An 11,531-nucleotide genomic window follows, 5' to 3' on the forward strand; every position below is an offset into this window, starting at 1 on the left:
CTGTTGCTAGAAAGGCCATTCAAATTTCCAACATTCCTGCTGAACACTTATTCCTTGCGTTTCTATGTTCTGCCGTTACCTCGGAGTAGATTCATCTTCTTCTAAAGTTCTAATATACTCGGGGTTTGTTCGGTCCCCTAATCATCAAATCCGTTTGCATTTGCAAGAAAAGCTCTAGGCATTATGATTTTAAAAGGAGAATTTATGTATTTAGCATTGTTCGCAACTGTACCAGTTTTATCACCAGCGATAAATAGAGGAAGCTGCTATCATCATGCTCATGCAACCGCGAGTGTTTCTTTACCAAGCTGTCCGATCTCGAAAAATGTGCTCCAACTGAAACACCACAAATCAAAAGTCGAATTCTTTCGGATTGACTCTGAGACAGAGTGATTCAAACCAGGAATCTGTGGCTGCTATGCTACACTTCAAAAGAAACTAATACATGCAGGCAATCCAACAAACCTTAAGCCAACGGTAAATGAAAGTACCGCATATAAAGAGCAACTCGCTTGGACACGACCATATTGGTGAAACCAATTGGTAACGACAAAGTTATTCCTATTGCTACCCACTGCCAAATCATTCCTTGAATGGAGTTAGGTCGATCTTGAGTGGCTTCTTTCCTTTGGTGACTCGCTTCGCACAAAGAGAAAAAGAAAAATGGTGAGCGCTTAGAGAGAGATTTGGCCTCACTATACCCAAGCAAGGATGTCTAACTTACAGCGATCGCAATCAATTCTTCTAACAGCTCCTCCAAATTGCGCAATGGCTACAAAGCAATGTGCACAACAGTAGTAATAAGTGAGCATATCATCACACATCATGGGTTGAAAATGTCTCAACGGTGATGGAGAGGTTACCCATTGAGTTGGCCCGTCACATGGTGAATTCAGGGGATCATCATGTACCTGTCATAGGATTGTGAAAATAATCTTACAAATATTGTTGTATCTCTAATGGATCATAACTAAAATGAAAGGTACAACGAGCAAAAAGCAACATGATAGTTTCATCGACCTACCTCCATGAAAATACCATCAACACCAACTGCAACAGCAGTCCTTGCGATGCATGGTATGAGTTCTCGTAAGCCCCCACTTGCGACCCCACCACCATCAAGCTTGCAAAACAGAGTCAAGTATGCCCGGTTGAGCAAAATTAAAATCCTCAAAAGATAGTTAGTTTGGAAGAGGTTTAATTTGGTCATCAATGTTTTACTAGTTGATCACACTATCTTAGGAGATGGCTACACAGAAGAACCAAAATAAAAATAACCCAAAAAGTCTGAATTGCTTAGATATCACACCATGGTTTTTGAGCTTTGGCCATGGATCATGGTTGCAGAAATATACAGTGATGGATCAGGTTGGAACATTGCCACGTATCATACCCTCCCAGTCCATTATAAGTATGGTGTCTGGGACATAGTTTTCATCAAGCTTTTAAAACTTTCACCACCAATTTGTTTAAAACATATGATTCGATTGGATATGTGAGAAATCATATTTACAGATTGGTATCAGAAAATACTTCCATAACGTAACAATTAAATTTAGCAATACTATAGTAGAAATTAAGTAGCAAAATTATGTTATGAACACAGCGTAGACGTCTAAAATGTCATCTTCTTTAAGACAGAAGGGAGTAAGTTCACATGCCATGTAAAATCTGGTCAACTGCTGCAAGTTTCCATGTAAACTATTGGCAACATTTAAAGATCATGATGATTCCCTTGATGTTGATTTTATTCACAAATGACATGACTCTGACAAAGGGGAAAAGAAAGAAAAGAATAATTTTCTTAAGGTTGAGCAAAAATGTCTGCGAGGACAATTACCCTAAACCAAGAGAGGCAGATTGGAAATAGGTGATTATACCTTTTTCCCAGCTGGTTGTTGTAGAGCATGTGTTACGTCAGCTACCTGAAAATGGATACTTCTCTGTCACCGATCTATGTCATTGTTCATGGTACATGATATTTGAGAATACACAAATCGAGAATTCAATGGAATAAGTTACCACATAACATGATATTTGAGAATACACAAATCAAGAATTCAATGTACAATTCAGCTATAGAAAACGCAATCATCTGGTTCATGTCTAAATAAACAACCCAGATCCATTATCGAGTAATAACAACAGAAAATAGCACAAAAGCTAGACATCTGCCATATTAAGAAAAATGTGCCCCGAGAGAGAAAAATAACTCAATGCTTAATCAATTAATTGACAATAAAAAACAACTATCTTCATTATATAATAGAGCTCCAATGTTGCAAAATAGGTTAATACTATTTTTATTGCAAATATCACGCCATCATGAATACCGGACATCCCGATATGCCCAATTTCACCAATGATAACCTTTTTCTATTGTGGCCGAACGCCAATGATAACCTAGACAGAGCTTTTCATGACTAGAAACATGCTGAATATGTGATTGTGCAATTGTGGACAAAAGTAAGGTGATAATACTTACAACTGGGCAATTTGTTTCCCTCAGCCACTCAAAGTTCCTTGGATCAACAATTAGATCATCTGTGTGTGCAATGAAAACAAAGGAAGATATTGCTAAATCAGTTATCTTCTACAAGGAAACCATGAACATAAGTTGCTTGTTGCAGGAAGACTAATGCCTGATTCTCCTTTAACCTGAATAAGGAAAACGGGCAAATGGTTGTATTGCTCACTTTGTTTTATGGCAGCTGCACTGCATGGTGCCCCAACCTGACTAGTAGTATGTACTACCAGTGGCGGAGCCAGGGAATTCGAATGAGGAGGGCCAAGTATTGTTATGTCTTGTTAGAGAGGGCCAGTTCATAAAAATACATCATTTTAGCAGCAAAAACATCAAAGTTTACACTAATACTAGACTCAAATCAGTAGTGTTAGGGGGGGCCAGGGCCCCTGCTGGTCCCCCCCTGTCTCCGCCACTGTGTACTACTACTACTATTAGTAAATTCATTCAAACACGCTAAAATGTTAAATGGCTAGGGACACAGAGACATTTGAAGAGCTAGTTAGCCCTCAGATTTCACCTTTTCATGTATTTTCTCTTTATCTAGCTGCTCAATCACAACAATCATTATTCCCCATGCCACATCATATCCGAGTGTCCAAAAAGAGCAGGATATCCTAGTCAGTACAATATGTTTCGTGATAATTACATAGCCTATAATGTAATATGATATTATGTGTTTTCTCTTATTTATTTACTTCTGAAGCAGGCAGTACAAAAAAAGGCGAAAAGATGACTTAACTGTAGCCAAACATGGTGCCTCGCTCACAGACCATCACATTATGATTTCCAGCAAGTCTAATTTTCTCCACAGAGTTGGCCATAACCTGTTAAGGTACAGCCATACAGGATCACTTCAACAAATGTGCAACTTAACTAGATGCTGGGCGCAACATTTTCCATTGAAAAAATATCTAGTTAAGTAGCACAAGCATGTAATTGGTATACGGATACAGAAAGCTACATCTTGAACAATGGCTAGCCGAACTTCTGAAGAGAAATGACAATTCAGAACAGTGACAGACTAAACTGGAACTGATAGCTTGTTTTACATAGTTAGTTAGACATCATGTTGGTTTCTAATGTTGGATTAATAAAGAGTAGAATAAAAGGTCCAAGCAAGTGCAATTAGCTTCAACTTTGCATGACCATTCAATCTCATAGAGAAAGAAACCACATGATGTGAAATACAAAGGACATTATTGAACAAACTAAGCATGAGTTTTTTAGGCTAACGCTAAAACAGACAATGGCACCAGCAATAACGCAGATAGTGGCAACAATAGTACCCCTTTTTGATCTGTATGAAGCGCCCATGAAACATGAGATTCTATCTTTCTAATGTTTGACCAATAGATAGTCAAACAATAGAAAGGTTTAGTAAATATGCCCCGTGTCTAAATGTGCTTTTCACGCTGTCATAATTTTCTTGATAGGTACAAACAATATATTGGAGAAGAAATTTATGGTTAAAGTTTAATTTTGTCGAGGTACCAACTCAAACGCACCTTATAAGAATCAAAAAATGGGGTGCTACATTCAAATTTTGTGAAGACTGCCAGATAGAAATGCAACTTACAGACGGGGCACAGAATTGTCCTTTCTTGATATTGATAATTTTCCCAGTCTTAGCCGCAGCCACTAGAAGGTCAGTCTGTTGGCATAGATACTTATATTAGGCATGCTGAACGAGATATTAAAGAAGATTCATGCTTGATAGCTAGTAGTACTGCAGTTTTCCCAGAAACATGCATACATTAAAGTTGTACCTGGCGACAGAGGAAAGCTGGAATCTGTATAATATCAGCAACTCTTCCAACAGCTTCGCACTGATTTAGTGAATTAGTTAGAAAGCATCTTTGCTTTACACTTCAGAGCAAAGGACACACAATCCAAGAATTTGGATTCAAAGGATACAATAAACACATGTAGCAGTACAAATTCAACACAAAAAGCCTAGCAATATATTCAAACAAAGATATTTTAAATTCAGACATGTCACATTCAAATGTACAAAAAAGTAACGGTACCTGTGGTACAGTAACATTTCATAGAAAGGAAACATAATTAATGGACTCAGCTAAATTTGCAGAAATATTAAGCGAGTGACACAGCAGAATTTGCTAGCAAAACAGAGAAGAGTGTCCTTACAGGATTAAAAGAATCAAATGGATACCTGGCAGCTTTCATGCACGTCGGTGACCACTGGAAGGTCATATGCAGCCTTCACCTTTTCAAGGATCTGATATAGCAAGGTAGAAAGGTTAGATACGGAAGAGACAAAAGGTCTAATATTATTTTGTCAGACCTTTAGGCCTTGTTCCAGACCAGGACCGCGGAAGGATTTCGACGATGTACGGTTTGCTTTATCAAAGCTTGATTTGAACACAAGAGGCACCCCAAGCCTGCCATGGAGAGAAAAAAAAACAGGTTTAGTTTCGCCCAAGAGTAAACAGAAGTATGGTGATTGGTTGTTTACTTGGTTGTGATGGCTTTGATGTGTTTGGCCATCTTCATGACATGTTCCTCTGATTCGATCACATTGGGCCCAGCTAACAAGAAGAATGGTTGGGCAGCCTGGTGCAGAATCAGAGGGGTCAGTTCTCGCATATATGACGTCTTGAGATGTGATCACGCTGCTAGTATCATTCATTCATATGACGACAAACCAAGGACATGATATGAGCTCCCAAAAGCAATTTTACTGTCATCCAAGAGGCAGAAACACAGCACTCAAAAGGAAATTTCTCTGTAACTCACTCAAAGAAAACGCAAAAACAGAAATCCCATCTAGTCATACCAAACATCTCCAGGCTTGAGCATAGTCAATAGCGTCACAACACCAACAAACTTACTGAATCATGCGAATATTTCTACATCATGTAAATCTCAATAATGGCATGCATTCAGGACCTTCAGAGAACATTTTAATTGACTTGATTTGACCAGCACCTCACCAAGAAACCTATCAAAATGTGGATTTTTTGCATATGCCGTAACTGGTAAGCTAAGCACTACGCAAGGCCCTGCCAGAATGCGCTAACTGTCAATTGTATTATCATCTACGTAGTATTATCCAAAACAAAAAAGGACTGCGAATAATAAGCAGACAGCGACGTGATCCAACAACTACCCACCACAAGAACCGTTGTACTCCCTCCGTCCCATAACATAAGAACGTTTTTGACACTACACTAGTGTCAAAAACGTTCTTATATTATGGGACGGAGGGAGTAACTCCTAAAGCACCCTTGGCGAGGAACAAAGGGGCAAAGAAGGTCTGAACTGAACCCGCCACAGCACCGGCAGCCGCAGGGTGGTCGACGAAATGCCGCACCCAACATCACACGCGGCGCGAGGGCATTCTTGTTACCTTGAGCTGGTTGTAGAGCGCCACCGACGGGGCGTCCATTCTTCCCCCTCCTCGGCTCCTCCTCCCTGCGGATCTGCGGCAGGGCTCCGGTTTCTGCTCGGCCGGGGCGACGAGGATCCGAGAAGTGTGGAACCGAGGAGGAGGAGTTCGTTGGCGAGGAATCGGGTCGTCAGGCACACCGGTGGGCAGGGCATGGAGGACGGTGGCGGATGTGGGTGAATGGGGCGCGGACGAGCAGGGGGAGGGGTCCAGGTGCTGGGAGTGGGATCAGGCGGAGCGGGGCAGAGAGCACATGGGGATTGCTGGAGGAGGATGACGGCTGTCGGTAGATCCGTTCGTGAGTCAGGACCGGTTTTGGTCTTCTTTTTCAGTCGAACCGGGCATGGAAAATACATGGATGAACCGGCCATGGAAAGTGGGCAGGGTAAAAAAAATTCATACAAGTTTAGAAGATTTGTATTCACACATTTTGTCTCGTACGCGTTCACAATTCTCCACAACATGTACACCTCCTAATCAAAATAATGGACGGGGAATAAATTTCAAACACCGGGGCACCGTTGATTGCCGGTAAAACATTGAGATGTCTGGTTTTAAATTCTAGTAAATTCAAAAGTTGTCTGAAATTCATAAAATTTGGCATGCTATCATGGAGCGGGATCAATATGCCGTGGTATAAATTTTGTCTCATATGAGCAGGTTTGGTTATATGCTTCTCACAAACCGGAGCTTTCCACAACAAGCATGATGGTTTTTGATAGGGAACGTCCCACCTTTGGGGACGAAACGATATCCATTGCCTCTTATTGCTTTTAAAAAAATTCTCGCATCAACATAGAACAACAGGGGTGTTGTGTGAATTTTTGTGATTTTTCGGGGTTTGTTTGGACATTTTTATGCATTAACTGAGTTTTCAATGCATTTTATATGCATAATTTAAATTTGAACTACATGCACATACTCTAGTACATATAAATTGGTTGAAAAATCAAATCTGTGTCCTTAGGTGCATGCTTAGGTCCCATGCAAGAAATGAGCATGAATTTCAAACACCGGACACACCGTTGATTGCCGGCAAAACATTGAGATGCATGGTTTTTAAATTCTATTAATCCAAAACTCGTCTGAAATTCATGAAACTTGGCATGCTATCATGGAGCGGCATCAACATGTCATAGTACAAATTTTGTCCCATATGGGGCAGGTTTAGGTATATACTTCTCACAAACCGCAGCTTCTCACAACAGGCATGATGGTTTTCGGTAGGGAACGTTCCACCTTTGGGGACGAAACGGTATCCATTGCCTCTTATTGCTTTCAAATTTTTTTCTCGTCTCAACATAGAACAAATAGAAGTGTTGTGTGAATTTTTGTGATTTTTCAGGGTTCATTTGAACATTTTTATGCATTAACTGAGTTTTCAATGCATTTTATGTGCATAATTCAAATTTGAACTACATGCACATGCTCTAATGCATATAAATTAGTTAAAAAATCAAATCTGTGTCCTTGGGTGCATGCTTAGGTCCCATGAAAGAAATGGACATGAATTTCAAACACCGGAGAACCGTTGATTGCCGGCAAAACATTGAGATGCCTGGTTTTTAAATTCTAGTAAATCCAAAATTCTGTTAACCATTCATGTGACGCCACATGTCTTGGTTTTAATCACTGTAGGAAGTGCCGTGCGGACAGCTGCTTGACCTTGACTGAATGGGAGGCGTGCGAGCGCCGTTCGGTGCGCAGGCTGACCGAGAGGCGTGCAAACTGTCCTCGAGTGCGCAGGCTCACCGGGAAGCGTGCGAGCCGTACGCTGCGCAAGCTCACTTGGAAGCGAGCCCTTTGATTTCCATGGCTACCCGCCTTGCTCGCGTCCTCTTCATTAATGGCGCCCAAGCCACAGTTTAATTCGCTTTTTAAATATAAAACACGCATCACAGACGTTTTAGTTAGAACACCCGTATGCAAACCGACAGCTTCCCCAGGAAGCCAAGAGAAAATGGGCCGAGCAGGATTTCTGTAGCTCTTGATCGCAAACGATTTAGATAGAACACCCGTATGCAAAGTGAGAGCAGCGCAGGATTTGTGCATTCCTTCAATGCAAACGGTTGTTCTGGATAACCCGTGTGCAACCACGTACAAACAATTTGGTAAGATTTGCATCTGTCATATTGGGTATGTTGCCATTTGTCAAACTGGAAAGATTTACATTTGTTGATCTAGTAAGTTGCCATTTTTCAATCCTTATAACACTGCGATTTGTCAAAAAATGCAGCTAGAAATCATTAGCACTATGTAATTTTTGCAACTAAAATTCAGTAATTAAGCTAGAAATCATCCCCCAATTGTTGCTAACCATGTACTGAAATAGCTAGTTCAACTATATATACTAGCTAATTTTAAGTACGTTGTACAGTTCAACCACACATCTGTAGTGAGATGAACTGAACGAAATAGCCCCTAAATACTACTACTACCACGGAGGGGCTTTGTGCTACTTCCGGCAGTCTCTCCTCTGCCGAGCGCGCTCAGTAAGAGGCAGAGGAGGAGGAGGAGCCTACCGACGAGCTGGACAAATGCAATACGGTGCCTGCCGCTGCTGCACGTTCAGTGACGCTCGCCAGCTCGAACGCCCACTGCCGCTCCAGACGATCCCTCTCGAAGCGGCCGGACTGCTCGTAGATCTCCTGATTCCTCGCCTCTGTGTCGGCGTGTGCTGCGGCCACGGCCGCGGTAAGGCTCTTTGCGTACTCGACGAGGCGCTCCTCCTCTTCCCGCAGGAACTCGATGTAGGGCGCAAGGTCGCTGACACACATGCGGGCTCCACCTCCGCCCCCTCCTTCGGGCGGCGGTGGCGGAGCGGGTGATGATCCCGGCGGTCGACGATGGACTGGCGGCCACGGTGGCCGACGATGGGGTGGCGGCCACGATCACCACCTCCCGCCTTCGGGCCGCGGTGGCGGAGCGGGTGATGGCCACGGTGGCCGGCAGTGGGGTGGCGGCCATGGCGGCCACCTTCCGCCTTCGGGCTGCGGTGGTGGAGCGGGTGGTGGGTGTTCTGCGCACATCCAACAAGGACGCCACGCGCACCACACTACGCCGGGGACTGCGCCGCCGCCGCGGTGTAGCCTCCCAGCTGGAGCTGTCCTCTGATGATGGCGGAGTGGCTGAGCGACGATGATGGACCGGTGCCATTGGCGATTGTGGAAGAAGCAGACGAGATAAACTACTGGGAGGGAGGGGAAAATGCGACGCAGGACTCACCGGCCATGAGGGTTTTTATAGCAGGCCGGTAAGCATTGGGATTTTGGGGGATTTCACCGAGTCGAGCGGGAAGCTTGCGCGGGAACCTACCAGGTTGCGTGGGAACAGGCTCACCGACGATTCATTGGCGCCGCCGTTTGGCCAAAAGAACGCCCCTGCACGCTGCGCAAGCTAGCGCTGTAAGTCGTCTGCGGCAGCGGGGTAACAAGACGTGTGAGAGAAGGACGATAGAACACGTACACATACAGTTAATAAAAAACGTTTGCGATTTAATTACCTACCATACCCCCATCCTGGTTTGAACATAGTTTCCAGCTATACAATTTTTGTAACATGCATTAACACTTTTTTTGGTTAAATTTAAGATTATACACCAGCAAGCATTTGCCCGCAACACACACGGCTTATTCCATCACAAACAACTATGATGGATCAACTGTCTGCCACGTATCGCACATGCAACTCTAATCTGATTCGTGCTTGATGTCTCCGACATCGCTCGCACAGTTCGTCTTATTTGCTATGTATCACTGTGTCGTCCTCTGCTCGCGTCCCTCGGCAAGCTCTGCTCGCCGTTAGGCGCCGCAGCGCGCTGTGCTCGCTGTTAGGCGCCGTGGCGCGCTCGGTCGCGTCCCTTGGCGCGCTCTGCTCGCGTCCGTCGGTGTGCTCGGCTTGTAGATAGATTTTCCTTGAGGCGACCGCAGAGCGCTCTTCTCGTGTCCCTCCGCGCATGCTCTGCCAGCGGTTGGGCATGCGCACAATCATGTCGGGGGCCCCATATGCATGCGGTTGTGCCGCGCGCGTTGCCACGCGATGCAGTTACGTGCGGCACGATGGAGTTACACGCTGCAAATTAGAACTGCCATCAGGGCCTGCCGATATTCCTAGCCGTCCGATTTCCCCTTTAATTCCCGCGGCCATTATAACCTTAGTCTCTTCAACCTTTCGATCACGCCCCACAACACAACAAGCACACCCACGACGACACATAGAGAGGGGATGTCCGGCGACGCTTCAATGGAGTTCGACGAGCATAGAGTGGAGACCCGTGCGAGGGAGACAGATCTCTCGGTGGTGTACACCATCGACCCGAACGTGGTGGACGACTACATCAACAACGTTGAGCAGTTGCTTGCTGGAGACAAGTACAAGGTGGTCGGCATCGACCTCCAGTACACCGCCGGTTGTCCTGGCATAGATCAGAAGGTTGCCGTCGCTCAGTTGTGCGTGCGTCATCATGTCCTCATCTACCACTACTGCATGGCCACAGGGCCTTGCGACCGTTTCAACAGGTTTGTCAACAGCACCGACTACAAGTTCGCCACGGTGGATACCAAAGACGATGTAAAAGCGCTCAGTGTTACGAGCTTGGCCTGCAAGAACCTTATCGAAATCCATGACCACTACAGGGTCTGGGGCAGCACGAAGCAGGACTCCCTGGTCAAACTCGCCTCAGCCATCATCGACCCCTACTATGAAAAGATGAAGCAGGATGCCCAGAGAACAAGTCCCGTATCCTGGCACAAGGCCTAGATGCGGCAAATGGATGAACCTCACCTCTGGTTCGCGGCCAAGAGCATGTACACATGCTACGAGATGCACAGGCGGATTGTTGACATGAGGAAGTGCCTCGTTACCCAGATCGATGAGCCCGGATCGAGCCACAAGAAGAGCAAGCGTCACAACAAGTAGATGATGATCAGATGATCGTTTATGCTAGTTAATCATGCATGTAATATATAGTTTACTTTATTGGAGTGTGTGGAAATGTCATGTGTGTAGTAGCCATTTATGTAATTATGCATGTAATAGTTTACTTTGGTGTGTGCAAATGCCATGGTTGTAGTAGCCACATATGTAAGTGGATGTTTAATTTGGTTATGCAAGCATGTCCTTATAAGTGTGTGTATATACATATGTTGTTGTTCTGTATGCAATCCCATCGCACAACACACACGTCTTACTAGCAGCAACCGTCTGTGTTCTTATCGGTCTTCAGACACATTTCTGATTACAGACCTGTTTGTCGCGTATCACACACATCTTGTTAAGTTGAACCATTTCTGTTCTCATGTCTCAACGCAAACAATTCATCCGAGTGAACCACATGACGTATATCGCACATACCTTTGATCTGGCTAACCGTTTCTTTTGTGTTGCCTAATCACAAACAGTTCATCCGAGTGAACCGTATGCTGTGTATCACACACGCCTCCATCTATCTGCCCATTTCTTTTGTTCCTCCTCATCGCAAACAGTTCATTGAACTGAACCGTATGCCCTTCATCACACACGCAACTAAAACCTGAACCGTGTTTGATGCATCCGTCATCGCAAATGTTTTACACATTTCTGACGGTTTTCATACAG

At 44.3% G+C, this 11,531-nt stretch overlaps 1 protein-coding gene across 1 annotated transcript; it reads right to left on the reverse strand.

Annotated features, from left to right (window-relative positions):
- Positions 1-349: 349 nt before the first annotated feature.
- Positions 350-6,241, reverse strand: LOC125535584 (2-dehydro-3-deoxyphosphooctonate aldolase). The gene is made up of 13 exons (XM_048698653.1): positions 5,898-6,241; positions 5,004-5,101; positions 4,833-4,929; positions 4,701-4,766; positions 4,294-4,353; positions 4,104-4,178; positions 3,267-3,351; positions 2,486-2,544; positions 1,881-1,925; positions 1,025-1,123; positions 864-911; positions 725-772; positions 350-639 (listed from the first exon to the last, which is right to left on the reverse strand). Exons 1-13 carry the CDS (start codon positions 5,934-5,936, stop codon positions 583-585), a joined length of 876 nt encoding a protein of 291 aa, XP_048554610.1. The 5' UTR covers positions 5,937-6,241; the 3' UTR covers positions 350-582.
- Positions 6,242-11,531: the final 5,290 nt, after the last annotated feature.

Source organism: Triticum urartu, chromosome 2, assembly GCF_003073215.2.
Source record: "Triticum urartu cultivar G1812 chromosome 2, Tu2.1, whole genome shotgun sequence".
Classification (NCBI taxonomy): Eukaryota; Viridiplantae; Streptophyta; class Magnoliopsida; order Poales; family Poaceae; genus Triticum; species Triticum urartu.